Source organism: Artemia franciscana, chromosome 5 (assembly GCF_032884065.1).
Source record: "Artemia franciscana chromosome 5, ASM3288406v1, whole genome shotgun sequence".
Taxonomy (NCBI): Eukaryota; Metazoa; Arthropoda; class Branchiopoda; order Anostraca; family Artemiidae; genus Artemia; species Artemia franciscana.
The window spans coordinates 58,953,140-58,978,053 of NC_088867.1; the positions used below are offsets into that span (position 1 = coordinate 58,953,140).

Here is a 24,914-nt window from a genome sequence, read left to right on the forward strand (position 1 = left end):
CTACATTAGATTGGAGAAGCCAGTCTTTGGTCCAAACTTGTAGCTCATCTATGTTGTGCTGAATACTCTGAGGGCACGCAATACCAAAGAGTTTGGCATTATCAGCAAACAGGTGCATGCCATTGTCAATATGGTTAAATATGTCATTGATGTAAATCAGAAAGAGAGTTGGACCCAGTACAGTTCCCTGCAGTACTCCACTCATTACTGAGACCTAGTCAGAGTAGATTGGATGGCCATCTGTAGCAGATAAGCAAACTTTCTGCTTGCAATTTGTAAGGAAATTCATCAGCCAGTCTACAACTGCCTGAGTGATGCCAATAGCGGATATTTTGGAGTGCAGTTGACTGTGAGGAACTTTGTCAAAGGCCTTAGCAAAGTCCAGCAGGAGCAGGTCAACTGGATGTCTGTGGTCATTTTCTAAGACATCATTTTCAAATCACATTCTACTGAATAACATAATGCACTAAGCTGCTGGAATAGTTTTTAGCTCAACTGCCTGATTTAGTCTCCTATAAAGGGATTGGGAGTTGAAGGGGCATATGGACTTTAATATTAATGCTTATTTATAGTACACTACTGCTGTCTGCAGCAACTTATTGCTGAAAGGCTTAGAAAAAGTTAAGTCTACTATTTGATGTATGTTTGTTTGATGTTTATTAATTAATTGTTTATTAATGTATTTTGTGGTGATTTTTTTTTTTATTTTAACTGAGTAACATCTTTTCTAAATAGTATCTTTTCTTTATTATTCCTTGAAGAAAAATGCTCTATTGAAGATTTATGAAAGCAACAAGCTCTCTTTGGTTTGTAACTGCTTGGTACATCCCCCCACCCATCAGGTGGAAGAGAACATGCACATGTTGCACCAGGATTAAGACAGCTGGGCTGCTATACATTATGTAAATTATTAATTCAGAATAAGCACAACGATGTTCTTTGGCTGAGAACCAACTTTAAAAAAGCAACAAAAAGTGGAACAAGAAGAAGAAGGTATTAAAAATAAATTTGATTCCCACTTATGTCTTCTTATAGTAACATATAGTCACCTTAAATATATTATATATTTAAATATACTTAAATATATTAAATATACACCTTATCATTCTTATAGTCACCTAAAATATTTTGGAAATATGTAAATAGGAATAAGCCTAACCTTGCACCATCTACATCTATGTTCACACATCAGGATACACACCAAAAGATTGATAGTGATGCTGAGAAGGCTCTTATTTTTAACCAAATTTTTTCTTAGGTTTTTGTTAAAACACAGCCAATTCGTTCAAATGAAGCTAATTTTGTATCTCAAGTAGAGTCGATTGCGTCGTCGGACATTTTTGTTCCATTTGATGATTCAGATTTCTCATTGACTGAAGTTTATACTATTCTTATAAAATTGGATACATCTAAAGCCCCAGATATAGATGGTTTCTGGAACATAATGATAAGACAAATTGCTCATGAAATTGCAGAACCACTTACCTATATATTTAACTTATCTTTGGCGTATGGACTGTGTCCGTCAGGGTGGAAGAAGGCTTTGGTAAAGCCACTTCGCAAAAGTGGCTCCAGGTTGGATTTTAAAAACTATCGGCCAATTTCAATTATGTCTATTTTTGGCCAAGTGATGGAAAAGTTGATTGTTCCACGCGTTTAAAAGTATTTTGACGGAAATCATCTTTGGAATCCTGCTCAGCATGGTTTTTGAAAAAATAGGTCTTGTAATACTCAGCTTCTTGAGGTTATTTTGGACTTTCAACGTTTTGCCAATTTAGCTATACCCTTTGACTGCATTTACATCGACTTCTTGAAGGCATTTGACAAAGTCTCAATACCCACCCTTCTTAAAAAATATGCAGCTTATAAATTGGGTAAAAAAACAATTGCATTTATTGCTGATTATCTAAATGGACGAACTCAGCAGGTTGTTGTTGGTGAAGCTATGTTATCCTCAATTGATGTGTTAAGCAGAGTCCCCCAGGGTAGCTGCCTGGGTGCAATTTTATTTTTTTCATTTATTAATGATCTGCCTTCCTCTGTTCAGCATTCTACTGTCAAGATGTTCACGGATGATGTAAAACTTTATCTATCAGTATGAGACCAAAACAATGTGCAACTTTTACAGGAGGATCTTGACTCTCTAACTTATTGGTGCAAATCTAATTCCATGTTCATAAACCCTTCTAAGTGTGTTGTTCTACACTATGCTTGTAAACTCCCAACTGTGCATACTTACCAGCTGTCTGGCATACAAATCCCTTCTAATGAAATAGTGTGTGACCTTGGCGTTTACTTTGATACCCAATTGAGATTTGATAAGCATGTTTCGGAAATTGTAAAGAATGCAAATTATCATTTATTGTCTATAAGGAGAAGCTTTAGTAGGTTTAACCTTCGTAATTTCTTACTTCTATATAAATCAATGGTCCACCCTCTTCTTGAGTATAATACTTCTGTTTGGTTTCCATGAAGTCTAACGGATGAGCATAGGATAGAAAAGGTCAGCGCCTTTCCTATCTGCAGAGACTTTCTAGGCTTCAACTCCTGTTGTTGAAGTTTCATAGACATTGCAATGACCTTGTAAATGTGTTTTGTATAATTAAAGGAGTGGATGATGTTGATCCAAATTTATTTTTTAAATTTAGCCATTATTACTCTACTCGTCAGCATGATTATAAATTATATCACCCAAAACCACTGAAAAAAATTGGTCAATTATCTTTCATTAGTAGAGTTGTCACACCATGGAATGGTTTGCCTCTGGAGGTTGTTGAGGCAGAGAGTGTTCAAATTTTTAAGAGTGCATTAGTAAGTATGCCTTTTTATTTAGACACTTTTGTTGTGTAGTGTCATGTTATTTAGAAGTTTTTGCTGTTTAGTTTGTTGTTGCCAATTTACTTTAGATTAGTATTATGATTTTGTGTTTTTGAGACAAGCATTGATGCTTACCACTATTTGTAATAATAAATAAATAAATAAATAAATAAATAAAATATTAAGAGTGAAAGCAGCTCAACTTTGACTAAATTACTCAACAAACATGATCCAATAAATGATCCAGCCTAAGCTTTGGCTTATGTTTGTGCTGGGCCTTCAACAAAGGGATTTATTTCCCTTAGACTAATGGGAGAAAATTTCATCTTTAAACACATTTAGGCTAGTGTTTTTTGAGAGCTTTCCCAACACCCCTTTCCCCACAGGGGCACTTGCCCTGAACACACAATTTTTGTTAAGGGGAAATTTGCCCTGAACACACAAATTTAAGGGGCACAAATCTGACGTTTAACATCATTTTGTAGTTTTTGACATCTTATTTTGATTAGAATAAAATAGAGATCACAGTTGGCAGTAAGTTACTTACTTACTTTAATACTTATATTACAATACTTACTGTAAGTATAAGCAAATTGAATAGACCAGAACCACCACTGCTTTCCCAGAAAGGATAGTCCTTGCCCATTGACTAACCAGATGTGGACTCCTTCTTGCTCAACCAATAAAAATACTGAAGCCATACCCCTGACTAAAAGCAAAGTCTAAGGTCTTTGAAAGGTTTATACTAAAAAACTTGTTAAGTAATATTTATATATTTTTGACTACTAGATCCTTTTTGCTCTTTAGAAAAAAGGGTACATTGACCATCCAGCAAGAATGTCTTAAAATATATGATTCCAAATTACAACCAGCAGTTATACCTTTCAGTCTTTTTGGTTCCACTACAGTATCTTTTTGGAGAGAAGTTTCATTTATGTTGAGTAAACATTTTCATAGTCATGATCTTCCAAGCTTTTTGTATATTTACTTTAGCTTTTTCATGTGCTTCTCCATGGTAAACAAATCAAGTCCTCTTTTAGCATGTTTCTTTACTATGCTCTACAAAGTACTTTTTCAAACTGATTAGGCCAAGTTCTACATTAATTGCATGCTATTTTCATGTTTCAAAATCTTTAACTGTAACCTAATTTGACAGACCACTCCTATTTGCATAATATATTGAAAACCATCACTTGTAGCATCAATTTAGTTAAGTTGAAATGCTGACTGTCTATTACCTGATGAGTTATTATACCCCTATTCAAATATTCAACCATTGAGGAGTTCCTAATATAAAAGTGATGGTGACAAATTGTAGCAGAAAAAAATAAATGGTAAAATTCTAGTTAATTGACTTCTTGCTATCTCAGAAAGGGTTTAGGTTAGGAAAATGAAACTTTCAGGGATAAATCTACAGACTAAAGTATGTCTTGGGAAGGTATTTTGAAGCAACTATCTCCACTCCTTCTCCCTCTAGAGCAGTGGTTCCCAACCTTTTTTGGTCCGCGTACCCCTAGTCAAGGCCCAAAAAGTTTGCATACCCCTTTCTTGAGAATTGTTGTTTTACTTTTTTCTTAACTAAAATCAGATTTTCAAAAACACGAGATTTATTGTCCAATATGACGGTGCTTAAATGTACTTACAAAATGAATGAGAAACTTGAGGCTGCTTTTTTGCTAAAATATTATCAAATCTTGGCTTGATGTCACTAACGGCAATTATAAGGTCATTTTGTACACTCAGTCTGTTTCTGTGTTTGGTTTTGATCAATGACATTGCCGAAAATGACACTTCACAAAGGTAAGTGGATCCGAATGGTAACAAAGCAGACATGGCGATTTCACTTAGTTCCTTGTATTCTCCTTTCACCTCCAGCCAAAACTGGGAAACAGTTACATTTTGGAATTTCAGTTCTAAGGCGCGATCACTGGCAAGTTTGATCAGATTCTCTGTAACCTTGTCACTAAGACCGGAGCTTGAGGTCACGTCTTCAACAAATGGATTTTGGATCCAATCCTGCGTTCTATCTTGGTTCATAATCGATGTGAAATATGACACAAGTTCATCTCACAACTTTGTCAGATGCTCCCGAATACAATCACAGATTGTGTTGAGGTTATCAATTTCACTATCGTCCGCAAACTTGTCAAGAGTCGGGAAGACACTAAAGCTGTTTCTTTGAACCTTTTTAAGCCAGAACTCCAATTTCTTGATGAAAGCACACATCTTCGAATTCAGGGAGAGTTCGTCCGTCCAGAAACCTTGCATTGACAGATTCAAGTCATTCAGTTTGTCGAAAATATCCGCAAGATAGGCCAGCCTGCAGACCCAGTCCTGGTTTTCAAAAAGTGAACTGAATGCAGATTTTTGCTCCAGAAGAAACATATGAACTTCTTGTCGAAGCTCGAAAAGTCTGTTTAAAATCTTCCCATGAGACAACCAGCGAACTTCTGTGTGCAGAAGTAAATGTTGATGTTCTAAACCCATCTCTTGGCACAGCAACTTGAACATTCTTGAGTTCAGTGGTCGGGCTTTGATGAAGTTGATCACTTTTACAGCCTTGTTGAGGGTCTCGTGCAGATGTGCGTTCATCCTTTTCAATGCAAGAGCTTGCCTGTGAATGATGCAGTGCAACCACTTCACCTTTGGATTTTTCTTCCTTATCCAGGCCATGAGCCCATTATTCTTCCCTGTTAGGGCGGCAGCTCCATCACTGCAAACTGATAGACACCAGTCCCACAAGATGCCCCCTTCTGCAAAGAATTTGTCAATCACCTTGAATAGTTATTCTCCTGTTGTTCTTGACTGTAGGTTTTGACAAAACAGAATATTTTCTCTTATGTCAGAACAATCTTGATATCGAACAAAGACAATCACCTGGGCTTCACCTGACACATCCGTGCTTTTGTCAAGCTGAAACGCAAACATCTTCATCAGCTTTATTTGCTCAATAACCTGCATGACAATATTGCTTGCAATGTCTTCTATCCTTCTTGAAATGGTATTGTTCGACACAGGTATAGACTGAAGGGCAGTAGCAGTTTTCGTGTCAAACATTATTTCACTGACTTTCACTAGTGCTGGTAATATCAGACATTTGGCGATGGTGTGCGGTTTTTTCTGTTTCGTAACTAAATATGAAACAGCATACAAAGCCAGGAGAGCCTTTGAAGAAACTGATACCACTTTTGCAATTTCCAAACAGTTACTAGCAAATGCTTCTTGTTTACGCTAGAAAAACTCTATGGGCTTACCGACATGAGAAGGGTGCACAGTACTGAGATGCCGGTTCATATGCACAGGTTTCATGGAACTGTTGGCCAAGACTTGACCACAAAGAACGCACTGTGCATTCACTGGATCAGACTTTGTCGCACTAAATCCGAGCCCTAGGTATTCTGACAAATATCAACACACTTTGACCGATGATTTGTCATATTTCTTCTTCTTAGGTGCAGGTTCAGAGTTTTGGGTACCATCATTCGGCTTCTTGTTATTCCTGATCAGGAATCTATCCATCTTTGTTTGCAACCACAATTCACAAACTTTGTGTTTTAACAGATGACAAGATACTGAACTTGCTGAGTTTAAATCAAGACCTTAGGGCTATGGAGAAAAATTAGCGGGTTAATGAAAGTGAAAGTTTTGAAAATAAGTCTGAAATTATGTACAATGGGTTATGTTATCTGATTTTGAGGGAAATGTTGGAACTGAGTCAGAAACAAGTTTTAAAGATGTAGACTAAATTAATTTTGGGACCTTCGCGTACCCCCTGCAAGGGTTTCGCGTACCCCCTGGGGTACGCGTACCACCAGTTGGGAACCACTGCTCTAGAGGGCCCTGACCTTTGATGATTTGTAAAAATATGTGTGTTATAAAAGTGAAACCTTTTAGAATTGTTTTCAGCTTCATAACTTTGATCAATTCCATTTTATAAGGTTTTAATGATATGCAAATACATTTCCTAATTTTTTTTTTAAAAAACATTGATTTGGCTCAAAATTCTACTCAAATAACAGGAAATGCATTTCAGAACTAAAGGCAGAGAAAAAGTAACTAGTAACTGAAAATAAAGGTAAAATGTTGTTTTGTCAAAATTTCAATAGGTATAGACCTGTCATGTTGGCAAATTTCAGGGCCCTCTAGAGGGAGAAGGAGTGGAGGTGGGTACTTTAAAGTACCTTCCCAGGACATACTTTAGCCTGTAGACCCATCCCTGAAAGTTCATTTTCCTAACCTAAACCCTTTCTGAGATAGCAAGAAGTCAATTAACTAGAATTTTACCAAATAAATTGATGAAAATGCACTTTTTAAGCTAATTAGAAAAAAAAACTTAAAAGTCAAGTTGTTGTTTTCAAAAATCTCAACATGTCTGTGTTAAGATTATCAAACTTGTATGCATTGTTTTCTTAGACAAGCTGAAATAAGACTTTCATGAAAAAGCTTAATTCAGAAAGCCTAGTAAAAAAAAGTAGCAAACATAGCTTATAGTGCTATATTAGGGCAACAGCCCTAAATCCAATAAAAAACAAAATCAATGCCCTTACACATCAGTTGTTGCCAGACATAGGCTACTAAAAATATTTAATATGGGAGAGATAGCCAAGATCGTTTCTACACAATTCCCCTTAAGACAACAATTCTTACATAAAACAATACTTTTTGTCCTTCATTTGTGCAAAAGATCTATTTTGGAAGGTTTCAAGTTTATAATGCAAATATTTTTAAAGTTCATCAAAGGTCAGTGCCTTTGATGAAGAAAGAGTGGTGGTAGTACTTCAAAATAGCTTCTAAGGAGATTATTTAGTTTTTGGATATATTCCTGAGATTTTCATTTACCTAAACAAAATATTTTGCAAGATGGCAAAAAGCTTGTAAACTAGAATTTTACCCAAAATTATGGTGGCAACTACAAACTTACGAAATTATTTTTCAAAATACCATTTTAAAATAAAACAACAAATCAGAAGGCTTTTGAATAGCCTGACATATAGGCTAAACTAGGCTTACACGCAAACGTTAAGAATAGATGGGAGGCAATTATCACAGTACTACCTGCTTTATCACTCTATTGCTAACAAATACAGTCTACTTACCCCTAGTATCATTGTTAAGATATGAAGTTCTAACTTGAATAAATCATCTGTCAAACATGTCTTTATTTTAAATCCTGAACAAGATGGGGGTACAATTGTGTCACCTAGAATTTTTTTAATTATAGGTAGCGCTAACAATTACAGAAAAATACTACTACTACTACTACTAATAACTCACTGCAGCACCAAGCCGCCTGAGGCCAACACAGCTACGCACGCTCCTCCTCCAACCTAATCTATTTAAAGCCTCCCTCTTTACACCCTCCCAGGAAGTTCCCATTTCCTTTAAATCCTTATTTATGACATCCTCCCAACCCAGACAAGGACGACCTGCTTTCCGTGTAGCCCCAGACGGTTGGCCAAAAAGGACAATCTTCGGTAATCTGTCATCCTTCATCCGTAGAACGTGGCCTAGCCATCTCAACCTTTCTTTCATTATAGCCCCAGAAAGCGGGATTGAACCACACTTTTCGTACAACCTACTGTTTGAAATACGGTCAGTCAGCCGGGTACCCAGAACAATCCGTAGGCAATTTCTCTGGAAAACATCTAGTAAATTTTCATCTGCTTTTCGGAGTGTCCATGCTTCAGAGCCATATTTGACCACTGTCATCACTGTAGCTTCCAATATTCTAATCTTGGTTTGTAGGCTTATCTTTCTATTCTTCCAAACTTTTTTTAACTGTGAAAAAACACCCTGAGCTTTAGCTATTCTACTTTTAACATCTTCACTGCTCCCACCATCTTTACTAATAATACTACCAAGGTAACTGAAGCTCCCAACCTGATCAATCTTTTCGTTACCTAAGGTCACCTGTTCATCTTCACTTATTCCTAACCTTAGTGACTTAGTCTTCTTAACATTAATTTTCAAGCCTATTTTAGCACCCTGAACTCGTAAAACCTCTAAAAATTCATTCATTTTGCTCACACTTTCATCTAATATGCTTAAATCATCAGCATAATCTAAGTCCAGGAGCGTTCTTCCTCCCCATTTGATTCCATGGTCTCCAATTGCCTTTCCTGTGCTCCTTAAGACGAAGTCCATCAAAATGATCCATATAAAGGGGGATAGAACACAACCCTGCTTAACTCCTGATTTAATACAAAACCAGTTGCTAACCTCATTTCCTACCTTAACCGCAGCAGTATTATTCTCGTACATAGCGCAAATCACTTTAATGTATTTTTCTGGTATACCATATAACGATAAGACCTTTGTTAACGCTGTTCTATCAACAGAATCGAAAGCTTGCTCATAATCGATAAAACTAAGGACCAAAGGTGTTTGACAACGAAGGGACTTCTCAATTATTAACCTAAGAGTGAAAACATGGTCGACACATCCTCTACCTTTTCTAAAATAGATAGAAAATTACTGGAGAAAAGACAAAAAAGTGATTTTTTTCCCTAAAAAATAAGCAAGGAAAAATAACCAACATAAGATCTGAAAAAAGAATTCATGTAACCTCAGAGCAATTAACATTCTACCAAGAAGTTCAGTTGTGGTGTCCACCTCTCTAAAAAATTAAGGAAAATACTTTCATGCATAAAATTATAAGTCAAATTTAGACTAACACCAGGGGATTAAGCACAGTTTTGGGTCAATACTTAAATACATATACTTAAATAAGTACTTTGCCACAGTCTAAAGTACTTAAATACATACTTAAAGAGATTTTTAAAGAGCACTTTATGCACATACTTAAATACATTATTTGTGTACTTTTCGGCACTTAAGTACGAAGTGCATTTTTGTCTTGAACTTTTCTAAAGTCGTCTAGAAACTAGAACAAAATTCAAAATATTGGGCTTATTATAAATGAAGAAATAATTTTTAGGTAGAATTGCGAAGTGGCTATTTTTGAGGTAGTGAGTTTGAATATAAATCAATGCCAATATTTCCTGAGGAAGTCACTGGCCTGCTGAATGTGTGAAAGTCTAGTCCAAACACGAAATACCTCATACATTTTTTGAAATTGGACATTGGAGTTGTCTTCTTTATAGTTAGAATTAGGTATGGCTTATCACATTCTTACAGTAATTTATGTATGGTGAAATAATACTATTAAAAAATAGACCTTGCCAGTTCTATATCCTCTTACAGGTGACCTATCAAAACAATTTACTGGCCATGTCAGCCTGTGCAATGAATCTGGTAATCAAAATGAGCTAAATATGGTAAAAGTGTGGATTAAATCCCCATGTAGTGTAGGGTGCAGAAGTGTGCAGGGCCACTACCAATAGAACCAGGATATACAGTTATAAGTGATCTGTTTATAATCTGCTTCTACAAGACAGCATCTGAGCCTCGTCCGATTAGCATTCCTTGTCGACAGCTACTGACAGAAAATAGTTCGGTGTTCTATTTGTAATTCTCACCTGTTGACAAAATTGTCAATGGAGGGTTGACTTTTGACTACCAAAAACTAATTATCTTTTATTCCTGTGTTAACAGAGAATTTTCTCTGTTGACTTTCAACTAAAATGCCAAATGACGAAAAAGTTAATAAGAATGTCTCTTTATTCTAACCCGTGTTGGCTAACTAGTAGTTTTTAGAATCAAATCCTAACCCATATTCGCTTATAAACCATTTTCAGCTATCGCTTCTAACTCGACGTTCACCATGCAAAGGACTTACTTCTTTGTCAGGTTGGGCTCTGCTTTTTGTTGAAGATGGCACATTACTGAAAAGTAAAAAAAAATTGTTGTAAAAGAAAATGATTTTTTTGATTTCTTAGCCGGCACTTAGACAGGCAGCATGAGAGAAGCATAAATTGCCACTTCTTATGTTAAGCTGCTATCGCTCACATGCTGGAATCAAGTGTTTTGGCTTAAGACTTTTATCAAAGTGGGGCCACAAATTGACTAGACAGAAAATATAGAATTAGATGCTGTGGAAAGAAAGCAACCACGCCATCAGCTGTTAACAAGTCATCTGTTGACGGATCTGTCAATTTGTCAAATATGACCGGTCTTCATTTGTTCAGATTCTGGAATCTGGGGACAGAATCTGTCAATAAAGACTGAACTTTAGCTTTTTAATTAAATGTAATACATTGCTCACATTGGTGTGATAAGTAATATTGTAAAACATCCAAAAATAATATAAAATATAAATATAATATATAATAAATCCGAATATAATAAAACAGCCACTTAAAGCTAATATTTTGTTCATTTTCATATTTATATCTATCTTGACGCGTTGGCACCATAAATTAAGCATTTTGATTTGTGATGCATGCGAAAAATATAACCGAGCTTCGTTTTCCATATTCCTCTTATCACACCAATGTGAACAATGCTTAATTCGGTGTTCAGACCGGCGAAATAAGGAAAAAATTCTGAAAAAGGTAGGAAAGCCTATTTGACATGACAATTGGATATACCATACTTGTTACGTCACCTGTCATGTTCATTCGATCATGTTCATTATATACTGGTATAATTTTTAGACAATTTATGCTATTGTAATGGATGAGAAGCCAAGTTTTATGTTTTTGTTGGCTATAAAAGTTCAAATATAGTTGAAACTGAGTTGTTGTGGGTGGTACCCAGGACCGTATCCAGGATTTTTATTGGGGGGGGGAGGGTACCGGAAAAAAATTTCGGGAGGAATACCAAAATAAATGATCCCATGAACTTTTTCAAAGAATCTCGAGAAAGATTAGGTCATTCTTTAGACAAATATGCAAGTCGGAGAAGCATATTGGGGGCGGAGTAAAACTTAGTAGCCCCCTCCCCCTGGATACGGCCCTGGTGGTCCTAGAATGAAGTTTCTTTTCCCTTCTCCACTGGAAATAATGGAACAACTAATGTCAGTTTCTCTCCTGACGACCTAACCACATTCTTTACCATGCAAAAAAACTTCAAGTCATGTACATCCGTATTTAAGTACGTACTTAAGTACTGTAAGAATCTTATTATTGTTTGCCAGGGGTTTAATCTCTTGTTTACCAGGGGGTTTAATCTCTTCTTGGTATAGCCTTGGAAGTGTTTGTTTGTACGAGTTGATTCTTGCTAAATAACATGTGCGATTTGAAAAACAGGAGTTTTATATAGAAGGACAGGAGGATTTTGGAGGGAGTTAGTCGGTGTTGGTACTTGGCGAGTGTGGTAGCTTTGCTTAGATGTGAGTAGAATAAATTGTTCCTTTTTCTATCTCACAATGTTAATTTACTACTTTCCACAGCATGACATGAGTCTCGCTGATAAAATTTAAATACCTTGGAACATTTTGTTCGCTCACATATTAGTTAGTAGTTAGTTTATTTTAATATCTTAAACTTCTTATTTCAGTACGAAGACTAAGCAAGATTGTACTTATATTACAAGTTATAAAATTTTTTGATTTTCTTAATTATCTGTTTAAAACGAGACTTAAAAACCAAAACCCAAACTTCTTTTAAAAATAAAACCTTTGCTCTTTTTTAACTCTTGTGTTGTGTTAACTTTATTTCAAGTATTAGGTACGGGTTATTTCTAGCATTTCTTATATATTTATTAACCGGCAGAGTTTGATACCTCCACGCTACTCGAACTATTGCTAATTCTCCAGACTCTGTTTAAACCGGTTACAAAATGGTGGCAGCGGTGGGATAAAACCCTCCTCCTAATAAAATTTATAGAATCCATATAATATTAAAAAAAAATTTTACGCTTCGCTTAAAAGTCCAGGACCAGAATCTTTGTTATTTCTACGGTACAATGCTTGTCTTTTCTTCTATATATACGGTATAATGCTTGTCTTTTCTTCTATATATTACCTTCTTTTTACTTTTTCGCAAGCTATTAATTTTTTTTTTGCATAATTGCTTGCTTATTTGCACGTTTGTTCTTTTTTTTTAGATATATATAATAAGACTACTTATTGTAAGACTGCTTCTTGTGGTTTCCATTAAGGATTATTCACTCAGTTCCGGGTAAGTCTATAAAAATGTCTTTACCTAGTGTCGAAATTAAAAATAATGATCCAGGAGGTTCTAGTTTACCCCAGCCTCCTGTATTTCAACATGTAGCTTATAGTACTATTGACCCTTTTTCTACAATTAAAAGATTAGTAAGACCGTCACAAATTAGCCTATGGATAAAGGATCTCCAAAGAGTCAGTAGGTTAATGGGAATTAGCGAGTCAATTATGATCGAAAAGTATGCAGCTTTAATGTCGGACGAACCATTTAGTACTTATATTGAAAAATATGTTGACGCAACAAATTTTGCTAGCTTGAAAGAGTCTCTGTGTTCTGCTTTTCTCGACAAAATAACACCCGCTGAAAAATTACAACATATAATGACAATTAAACAAGAGCCAAATGAACCTATAGTAAAATTTTTCATGAGAATTACGGGTGAATTCGAGGGATATGCTTCCTTGGTTAAACAAATCGCGGGCACTGAAAACCTCTTGTTGGGAATTGACATTTTGAAGCAACAAGCATTTGAACAAGGATTGCATGATGGCATTCGTAGGTTCATTCGTGAAAGAGGGGCTTGTGAGAATATAAGTGAATCATTTAAAAGGGCTAAGCTATACGAAGAAATTAACGGTATAACGGCAGGAATTTCCTCCCTATCTGCTGCCAGTCTTTCTACCATTCATGATAGTCGGGGTCCAATATTCGAACCCAGAGGAAATAATTTTAGGCCCAGAAACTTCCAGTCCGGGTATAACCCCAATCAATACAGGGGCCGTGGAAATTACTATTCAAACTTCAATGCTGGGTCGTATAACGGTTCCTCAAATAGAGGGAATTTCAGGAGAGGACATCCTGGAAGATTTCCGTCTCCAGGTCAGCATTACAGGGGAAACAGAGGGTATAGCTACAGAGGGTACCCTAGACAAAATTCTCAAAAAAGTATGCCACTTGGTTCCAATAATGATTCAATGCAGAATAATAGTGGTAATTTTGGCGTTCCAAACGCTAATGCATCCACATCAATAGACGCTAGTAATCAGCAAGTTTCAAGAAAAAGTGTTTTTTGTGTTTTGTGCAAGTCTGATACACATCACACTTACAGTTGTGAAATAGTTTTAAAGGGACGTAGAGCAATTGAGCAAGAAAATGCTAATCAGGGAAACTAGATAAGCCAATGACTTCAGAAGAGTATTCTTTGGCAACTATTAATAGTAAATCTCTTCAAAAACTTTCGTTTGTTAGTTTTCAAAAAAATTCCTCTGAATTATTCCCATTGTTTAACAAGATAATTATTTGTGGTGTAGAATGTAACTCCTTTTTAGACTGTGGTTCAGAGAAGTCACTCATATCAAATGAATTCTTTAACTCTTTGCCTATAAATTATAAGAACTCTTTAAGACCTACGACAATTGTTATTAAGTCTCTCTCTGGACATTTCTTACCAGTGCAGGGTGTAGCAAAATTATTCGTTATAATTCCAGGTAGTAATAAAAAAGTGAGTTTATTTTGGGATTTCATTATCGTTGAAAATTTGCCTTTTTCAGTTATTTTAGGTTTTTTCCTTATGGAACGTTTAGACTGCTCTTTACATTTTCGCAAAAGAAAACTAGAATTTGGATATGCCCCTCAGAAAGAACAAATTTCTGACAGCTCCTGTGCATTCGGCAGCATGGTGGTTAGAACAGATGTTACTATCGATCCTGGAACTTTTAAAAATGTAGACTGTAAATTAATTTATGGGGACGAAATCAAGATCGAAGATGGTGACAATTTAATTGTTACGCCTCTGGAAGGTTATGAAAATTATTTACATGACTATGTTAGCACAGTATATGATCAGAAAACTAAAATTTTAATATTTAATGATTCCTGCATTCCGATTGAGTTTAAACATTACACCGAAATCGCAAGTTTTTCGCGCTTTCCTAAGGAAAGTCTAGTAGCATTTTCAAAATCCTTGGAATGTAATGATTCAATGATTGAAGAGAAGGAAGTAGAATGGGATAGCAAAGAATATTTATCACAGTTTGATTTTTCTTCTGTACCTAATGTAGTACAGCTTGAACTGGAAGCTTTACTTTTGAATAGCAAATCCTGTTTTTCTCGTCACCCCTATGATGTAGGCAAAAATGATCTAATGATTTTTAAGCCAGATATACCAATTGACATAGAGTTTAAACCTCCTAAACAATTTAGAATTCCTTACCAGATGGCTCTTGTTTTAGAAGATCACATATAGGCAATGCTGCAATCTGGAATTATTAAAGAGGAATCTTCTCAATTTCCTTCCCCGGTATTCCTGATTCGTAAGCATAGCGCAAATAAAAACGAACAACTTAGTAAAGAAAACACGAGATTTTTGATTGATCTACGTACTTGCAACACTAAAATGAAAGATACAGCTTTTCTAATACCCAGAACTACAGACATTTTACAGAATTTATCCAAAGGAAAATTTTACAGTGAGTTTGATATGCGTAGTGGATTTTTCCAAATATCTATTGACGAAAATTATCAAAAATTCTTTTCGTTCTTGTCTCCACTAACAGGAAGAAGTCATTGTTACACAAGAATACCCCAAGGGAGTGTTTTTGGTCCTAAGGCCTTTGCTAGTTTCATGGATAAGCTGTTTCCAGCAGAATTTAGATCATTCGTTTTCAATTTCTTTGATGATATTTATCTTAAAACAGGAAGCCCTAATCCCAAAGACCACTTAGAACATTTAAAAAGGTTCTTTGCTCGTCTTAAACAGTTTAATATCAAATTGTCTACTTCAAAAACGCTATTGTTTAAGGGTTCTATACCAGTTTTGGGGTTTATAGTATCTAAAGACAAAATTCAACCCCAGATATCAAAGTTAGATGCAATTGAGAAACTTGAAAGACCAGAAAATATTTCGGAGCTTAGGTCTCAACTTGGCTTATTTAACTATTACAGATGTTTTTATTTCAATTTTCATGATTTAATCGCCCCTTTGACTAAGCTATTAAAGAAAAACACAGAGTGGAAATGGGGAGAAGAGCAAGAATTTGCTTGGTTATACTTAGTGGGACAAATTACTAAAAAGGACAGTGAAATCGTTGTTCACATGGCTGATTTGGAGAAAGATTTTAATCTATTTGTGGATTCGTCGGAAAACGGTGTAGGGGCAATTTTATGTCAGGAAAAGGCCGATGGGAGAATGGGAATTGTCTGTTCCTTCAGCCGTGTTTTTTCCAAGTCTTTTTCTAAACAACCTTCGATTGTGCGAGAACTGTATGGTCTTTATGAGACCTTGAAAAGCTCGCAAATTCAATACTATATATGGGGAAGAAAGTGCAATATTTTTATTGACGCTAAAAATCTCGAGTATTTAAGAAAACACAGAGACTTATCAAGTAAGATGTACCGTATCTCCTTATTAATGGATAGTCCATTGTATACTTATAAACATATTCCAGGGACAAAAATGATCGCAGATATTATTTCAAGGCCAAGTAAGGAAATAGTTAGCAACAGCGAAACCCTATCTTTTATTGATGATGAAGCAGAATTTTTAGCAGCAGGGATTTTTAGTGGTCACAAAGTTGACTATTTAGGGTTGGCTGACGAGGAATTAATCAGGGGGCAACTACAGGATCCTGATATAAAAATTATTGTTGATATATTGAATAAATTAAGGAGCTCCAGAGTTGAAAACCCTGCTGCAACGGGCATAGGTCCCGATCTGGTGTCTAAAGGTTCGGAGGGCCCTGAAAAAGAACCTTGGCATCCGGATGAGCGCTCTATTAGTGAGAGACAAAAAGTTCTCCACTTTATTGATCTCCCTCAAGAAGAGAGGAGTATCTTATTGAAGAATATAGCCCCATGGTTTATTCCCATTGCTAATGAACTTGTGTTAATGAACGGAGTTTTATATAGAATAGAATATATTTCGAGTGGTTCTTTTAGGTTGAATCAAAATGTGCGCACAGAATTAAACATTCAAATAGTTTTACCTAAGAGAATGATTCCAGGTATATTAAAGCTTTTCCATGAGCATTTAGCTTTAGGTATTCATGCAAGTTTTGAGCGGACTTTGTGGAAAGTCAGAAAATTTTGCATTTTTGAAAATATGGCCTCTACAATTAAGGAATTTGTTAATAATTGCGATCTTTGTAACCGAGCTAATACGAAAAAAATCAAACCACCACTTGGGAAAAATATTGTTCCTGAAATGCCATTTTTGGTCTGGGCACTAGACGGTGCTGGTCCCTTTCCGATTACAAGCTCTGGGAATCGATACGTTCTAGTTGGAGTGGATCTTTTTAGTAGTCTAGTAGTATTAAAGTGTATACCCGCTATGAATACAGAAAACACTATAAAATTTCTTTGGGAAAATATTATTGCTTATTATGGTCTGCCTGAGGCTGTTTTAACTGATCATGGTTCAAATTTTGACAACATAGAAATAAAGAAGATGTTTTCCGAAATTAATTGTAAGAAAATTTATAGTAGCCCCTATAATCCACAGTGCAATGGAGCTAGCGAGAATAAAGTTAAAATATTGAAGAAAATTCTGTCTCATTCTTGTGGTAAATTAACTCAGGTGGATTGGGATGAAAAGATTCCCCTTATAATGTTAAGTATGAACTCTTCTCTAAATACTGTTCGAAAATTTTCTAGCTTTACTATTGTGCATGGATTCAGTGGAAAATCCTTAGCAGATTTACAATTCAATAAACCGACAAACTTAAATTATTTTGATGGCTATGATTCATATGTAACACGATTAATACAAAATATCTGTGAAATTCACCAAACTTGTTTAAATGAGATTAAAATTCAAAGGTCCAAACAGGCGATTCAGTATAATAAAGATTCAAAAGAGACATTAATTGCCTCTGGAGATATTGTATATTGCCGTGACACAACGTCAGTTGGTAGGAAATCGACCAATTATTCTTTTCGTGGGCCGTATGTGGTATTATCCGAAGTGCATAAAAATGTTTTCTATTTGGCTTCTTGAAATCCAGGTGAATTAAGAAAAAGAACCTCAAATGCTAGGCTCCTTAAAAAAGTCAACCATGAAATTTTTTTGAAACATAATCCTCAATTTTCCAAGAATTACCAGAAAGAGATTAACCAGTATAAAGAAAAAAATGATGAAATGAACCCTAATTGTGATGTTTGCTCCCTAGAGGAAACAGTAAATAGACCATATGACCTTAGGTCTTGCGAACCAAGCACTCATGTTATACTAAATGATAACTTACCCCTTCTTAGTTCAGATATTGCAAAATCCCAAAAAGCCCCTTCTCTTACTGAAGAAGACTCTTTTCGTTTATCTCAAAGCGTCGATATGCACAAAAGAACGATAATTGATGAAACACAAAATAATTTAATTGAGCCTGAAAATGTTATCGAAACAGAAAACACTAATGTCTTTTCAAGTATTCCTAGTGCTGAAGTTTCACGTATAACAGGAGAGCCCACATTCTCTGAAGGTGAATGTTCTAAAATTATTCCTACAGTTAAAGAAAGTGAAATTATGTTGTCATCCCCGACTTCAAAGGTTAAAATAAAGGTAGATCAAATTAAAGCAAAACGCGAAGAAAATCCCTTTTATTCCTTAAGAAAATTAAAGTAGCTAAAAACGTGTAATTGAAAGGGAAAGTATAAATGTGTCATATTTAAGGTCAACAATTTGGGACCCTAAAATCATTAGATGGTTGAATTCTCAATCTACAAATTTCAAAATAAGCATCAATGGCTTATATATATTTTTTTTATATGATGTAGCCATTCCTGCAATACTAGTAGCCTAATTATACAATTACCTTCTAAGAGTAAAGTACCTGGTTTATTCTATCTATAACGCTATTAAACTAGTGTCAGTCTTTATTTTAAGCTGAAGGTCTTTAGCATTTAAACGTGATTTTTTTCAGATGAATTATTTTACGATGAAATTTATACTAATAATTAGTGTATTCCTTGATTTTGGAATGTCGGCTAAGCAATCGACTTTATCATTAGATGGCCAACAATCTTTTGTTCGAAGAGGCATAGGCTTCCAATATCTGAGCGAACTTGGAACTGGATCGAGTGGAAACCACAAGCTCATTTTCTTTCTTAGAGTAGAAAAGCCGACCTAAAGGGTTTGAGTTGGCTATTGACGATTTTAGAAGCGGTTTGATCATTGAAACTTTAAAGCATGTGGAATGTAGTTTAGAATTTGATTTGATTAATGTTTTGTTTGTTTGCGACTTTCCTCTTTCCAAAATTCTAGATTCCTTTCAACTTTATAAGACTTTTGAGGCTCCTGTTGCTATAAAGGATTCCTTTACTGCTAGCGGTAAGCAAATATATTCAGTAATTACCAATGGAGAACCTTATATTGGGATAGGAGGAGATGAATCAAGCTATATAATATTAGACGAAGGTTTCATGTCATCCTGTTTTTATGTAAAGTCAAAAATTGTTTGTAAAAGACGCTTTGTCATACATAAATTTCCGTCATCAAACTCCTGTGCATTTTCTGTATTTTTTAATAAAACAGACTTGGAAAATTTAGTTTGTAAGCGTAATTTAAAAACTTTAGATTCACTTTTTATTCATTCTCTGTCTGATAGTCAATTTTATTTTGCCGGAGGTGGAGCGAATAATCCTATTTCTATTAGATGCTTGAAAGGGAATCAATATAATAAAACATTTTCGTATAGATTAAACATAAATAACTCCTTAATAGTAAATATTCCAGATGAATGCTCAGTTACCTCTGAATACTTTAGAATAAATGAAGAATTCTTTAGTTATAATTTATATAATATATCCGCCAATCTCCCAAATTTAACAATGGACTTCCATAGTGTTATTTTGGAGATTTTAGGACACAGTTCAGATTTAGTAAAGACTTTTATAGATTTTGAAAATTCAGTAGTTCCAAATTTTAAATGGAAGGAAGGGATTAGTTCTTTTAGTATTCCAATATCAGAATTAAATGAATTGAGCAGAGATATTTCTAATAAGACTAGAGAAAAGAAAATTGTTGCCACTGGCATTTCAATCATGACTTTGGTTATTATCGCCTTATTTACATTTGTAGGTTTTCTAAGCTGGAGACTAAAACAAATTTGGTATAAATTGCTTGCTGTAAGAGCATCAAATTTGCCCTTAAACTGATCACGACAATTGAATAAATTTGTTAGTAGTTTAGGCTCATTTTGTGTAATGAAAAATACAAAATCGCTTCCACTTCAGGTAACAATAACTGTTAGCTTTAGACTCTTTCAGGCTATCAATTAAGAATTGTTTATTCTTGTAAGAAAGATTCAAAATCCCTTAAAAATGCTATAAAGGCACATATGGCTGTCATAAGGGAACTGCAATCAATTGTTCTTAGTTTAATTAACGAATAATGATGATATTGAAGCCAAAGAGTTCATAAAATTTTTACAAGAGACCCTTCATATATAGAATTTTCTTTAAACTGTTCAACTGCTATGATAACTTACCCTCTCAAATTGTATTATGTTTGGATTTTATGTCATTTAATTTACATGTATATTAGTGATATTTATTTAAACGTTTATTATTTGCGATTATATAACTTGTTGTGATTTATACGACAGGTTAAGTGAAATAGCAGTAATATTTAATTTTTTTTTACCATTGGTTATAGAAGGATCTCTAAAATAAATAAATAAAATAAAATAAAAATTTGTCTAACAATCAATTATTATTATTTTTTTATTTTTCTCTTCTTCTCTTTGGACGCAAGCTTAATAGGAAGGAGCGGAATTGTAAGAATCTTGTTATTGTTTGCCAGGGGTTTAATCTCTTGTTTACCAGGGGTTTAATCTCTTCTTGGTATAGCCTTGGAAGTGTTTGTTTGTACGAGTTGATTCTTGCTAAATAACATGTGCGATTTGAAAAACAGGAGTTTTATATAGAAGGACAGGAGGATTTTGGAGGGAGTTAGTCGGTGTTGGTACTTGGCGAGTGTGGTAGCTTTGCTTAGATGTGAGTAGAATAAATTGTTCCTTTTCTATCTCACAATGTTAATTTACTACTTTCCACAGCATGACATGAGTCTCGCTGATAAAATTTAAATACCTTGGAACATTTTGTTCGCTCACATATTAGTTAGTAGTTAGTTTATTTTAATATCTTAAACTTCTTATTTCAGTACGAAGACTAAGCAAGATTGTACTTATATTACAAGTTATAAAATTTTTTGATTTTCTTAATTATCTGTTTAAAACGAGACTTAAAAACCAAAACCCAAACTTCTTTTAAAAATAAAACCTTTGCTCTTTTTTAACTCTTGTGTTGTGTTAACTTTATCTCAAGTATTAGGTACGGGTTATTTCTAGCATTTCTTATATATTTATTAACCGGCAGAGTTTGATACCTCCACGCTACTCGAACTATTGCTAATTCTCCAGACTCTGTTTAAACCGGTTACAGTACTAAGTACTTGAGTACAATTTACTCCGAGCATTTAGTTCTGATACTTCATTACAATTTTGGTTGAATACTTGGTACGTATACTTAAATACTTTTTGGAGTACTTGACCCCACACTGATTGACCGTCGGCCGGTGAAAAGAAAGACAGTTTTTGTAATAAGTTCGAAAAATAACTTTTGCTTCATTTTATTCTCTGTAGAAAGCAAAATCAATGTATAAGGATAGTTTTGAATACCCATGTGACTGAACATATTTCAAACAGCAAGCTAAGCGAAAAATGTAGTTGTATCCCCTTTTCTTCTGTCTATAATGAGGTAAGGGTTGAGATGACTGCGAGATGTTTGGTAAAGGAAGAATGACAAATTGACAAAGATCGTCCTTTTCAGCTATCCATACAGGGCCATATGGAAAGCACTCCCCAAATGGAGTAGGAAGAGGTCGTAAAAAGGGATTTAAAGAAAATCAGGCTCTCTTGGGGGGGGGGGGGGGGTTAAAGAGAAACAGTTTGAACAGATTGTGATGGAGGAGCAGCGTGCACACCTGTGGAGACGTCATTGGACTTGTTGCTGCATTGAGTCGTTATTAGTAGTTTCTATTACTGTAGTCTAGGCACTTCTGTCGTCTGTATTTCCCTTTCAAAGCATGTTCATTTGCAGATTTTTTTGGCTTTCTTCTGCACACGTGAATGAGTCTGTCTTACCCTTTTTTCAAATTTGTTAACGGAAATACTTCGGGCTCGTCTTGACTGTGTTACTTGATAGCCCTGTTATTTTGGCGTTACTATGAATAAGAAGAATAATAGCCCTTGTTAGGATTAGTGCCATGTATTTACTGCACTCTCAATTCATTATGAATAAATCCTATCTAAGATTCTTCTCTGCCCCAATGAAAACAACAAGCTTAAATTTTGTCGATTCCAGCAGCTCTAAGTGTTCGTTAGTTTTTCCTGAGTTTCTCTCCTAGAATATAAACCAAAATCTTATTTGCTGTTGAAGCATAGCCATCCTTGAGTAGGACAGACAGGCTTATCAGGCTTATCAGGTAAACATGCTAAAAGTTTTTTATCAGGATACTAAAAATCATTTTTTATCGGGATACTACCCAATGCTAGTAAAGGAGTCTGACTGTGAAAAGACAGCTTTTGTTTGTAGTTATGGTTTATTGTGTTTTGAACGTACTCCAATTGGGTTGTGCAATATGCAGTCGTTTATTCAATGACTAATGGAGACAATTTCCTGTCGACACTGCAAAATGTTTTAGTGGTTTTCCAGAAGACCTTACGTCGTACACTGGAGATTATTATTAGTATTTCAAGGATTGTTAGGATATGTTTTTTAGGATTAAAGACGCTGGTCTGCTGTTACGTCCTACAAAATGCAAGTTTTTGATTACGTCGTTATACGTCATCGTGTTATCTGATCTGTTAGAAGATGAAGTCAAAATATTTTTAATGGAATGACCGTTATGTGTTGATTTTTGAATTAAAATGAAGTCACCATCAATCCATGGCTAATTGGAGAAAAAGCAAGACAAATAGTCTGAGTGAGAGGCACAGCTGGCATAAACCTTTTATAGGAATGTGTAAAAATAATGTCATTTTCACTTGTTGATATATAGTCTGTCATCCATCCATTCATATAAAGGTAAAACGAAGGTAAGGCATGATTGGCAAAGTAAACTGATCTCCATTAAATTAATCTAAATCAAACTTTGTTATGCAGATGATGTTCTCAATGTTAGCAGAACCACTGGCGGGATGGAAAATTGTTGGGGAATTTCTGAAAATTATCATGAAATTGGTTTATCCATAAATGTAACAAAATGTGATATTTGGTTTTCAATGAATTAGCTGCGACTAGAGGTGATAATGTAACTATAGATTTGAATGGTACTGAAGTATCTTGGTCTCCCAATTGGTAAAAATCTTCAGAAAATTAAATTAATAATATTAGAAAATATGGAGAGTAGATTCCGTCGTTCTTATGGCACGATAATTAGTTCGAAATTCCATTCAATTGAGGGCTTCTTGCAAAGGTTTATGATAGTGTATTCATACCCAATATTTTGTATTTAGTGCCATTTTACCGAATATTTAGTTATTCTGATCGTCTTAAAATGAAGCGTGTATTTTTTAGATATGCCAAGTTTCTGCTGCGAGTCCCACCATGGACCTGTAACACCTATCTCATGAGGAAATGTAATTTGTCTGATCTGTGAGCTAAGCAATGTGAGCCTAGCGATCAAATATCCAGTAAACAAACTGCTCACGAGTGGCAAAATATCATTTTTAATGTTTAGGACTAATGTTTGATGTTGTTTTTTAGTGTTGATTATCTTTTGTGTTTTTCTTTTGTTTTAATTGTACTCTATTATCTTTCTTTTTGCACGATGGGTTAAAAATAAATACATACATACATTTTAAGAGTTCAGTAAAGTCTGAATAGGTTTAGCCTGTTTAGTAAGAGTTAGCTGTCGAGAGGTTAGTTAATCATTAAATTAATCGTCATCACGATTAGCCTCAGGAGAAAGCAATAACAGGTTTGCCTCTCTTCTTTCAGTGTGCTACTCCTGAAAGACGTTAAAGACGTTAAAGCAGGATGAACGTTAAAGACGTTAAAGCAGGATGAACAAGGCGCAACAGGTTTCAACCTATTATAACGAACAGCCAAAGCTCGTGAGTAACCCTCTGACTTTTTGATGATATATTTTGTTCCTAAGACCCTTTCAACAGCTCTATAAGGGCCGTTGAATATTTACAATGCCAGAGAACAAACTTACTCACCCGGCAACACTCGAAGAAAGACAATATCACCTGCATTGTAAACTTTAATTTTTGAATGAGTATCATTATGTTTGCATCTAAACATTCTTTTTGAGGAGTGTTGTACTGGTAAGCTGAGACATCATGTAGTCGTAAAGATGCTCCAAGAAAACCTTGGATGAATAGAATTTAGTCTTTTGCATTCGTCATCGAAATTTTTACTTTTGCGTTTGCATATTGAAACAAGAGCTAAGAACTCATATAACACTCGTGACGAGGTCGGAAGAGCCAAGAGCTCATATGGCATGGGCTCTAGCAAAATTCTAAGAATCAATATACTGATTTGAAATGAAAATCAGAGGCTTAATACCGGTCAGGATTTAAAATAAGAGCTCTGAGACGCGAGGTCCTTCTAAAGTCAAAATTCATTAAGATCCGATCACCCATTCGTAAGTTAAAAATACCTCATTTGTTCTAATTTTTTCTCTCCCTTCAGCCCCCCCCCAGATGGTCGAATCGGATCAAGTCAATTTGTGCAGGTCCCTGACATACATACAAATTATTATTATCCTAGCACGTTCAGGATCACCGAACTCGCCAAAGCACTCTACCCACCAAGTTTCATCCCGATCTCTCCACTCTAAGCGTTTCCCAAGATTTCCAGTTTCCCCCTCCACCTCCCAATGTAATCAATGTAATCAATGTAAACTCCCAATGTAATGGTCAATCTCGTCAGGATTCAAAATAAGAGCTCTGAGACATGAATTCCTTCCAAATATCAAATTTCTTTAAGATCCGGTCACCAGCTCTTAAGTTAAAAATGCCTCAGTTTTTCTAATTTTTCCGAATTATTACCCCCCCCCCAACTCCCCCAAAGAGAGCGGATCCAGTC

General features: G+C 35.1%; 2 protein-coding genes across 2 annotated transcripts in view; one reads left to right on the forward strand and one right to left on the reverse strand.

Moving 5' to 3' along the window:
• The window catches only part of LOC136027649 (tyrosine-protein phosphatase non-receptor type 4-like), a 195,024-nt gene extending 186,996 nt beyond the window's left edge, over positions 1–8,028 (reverse strand). The window contains exon 1 of the mRNA XM_065705076.1: positions 7,914–8,028. The gene's annotated coding sequence lies outside the window, so the exon portion shown is untranslated. The remainder of the gene's footprint in view (positions 1–7,913) is intronic.
• Positions 8,029–11,832: 3,804 nt separating this feature from the next.
• Positions 11,833–14,995, forward strand: LOC136027652 (uncharacterized). The gene is made up of 2 exons (XM_065705079.1): positions 11,833–12,049; positions 12,766–14,995. Exon 2 carries the CDS (start codon positions 12,854–12,856, stop codon positions 13,997–13,999), a length of 1,146 nt encoding a protein of 381 aa, XP_065561151.1. The 5' UTR covers positions 11,833–12,049; positions 12,766–12,853; the 3' UTR covers positions 14,000–14,995.
• The last annotated feature ends 9,919 nt before the right edge of the window (positions 14,996–24,914 follow it).

What these genes read in the sequence shown, in the direction of transcription:
- LOC136027652 (XM_065705079.1), top strand. Translation starts at nt 12,854, where the DNA reads ATGTCTTTACCTAGTGTCGAAATTAAAAATAATGATCCAGGAGGTTCT.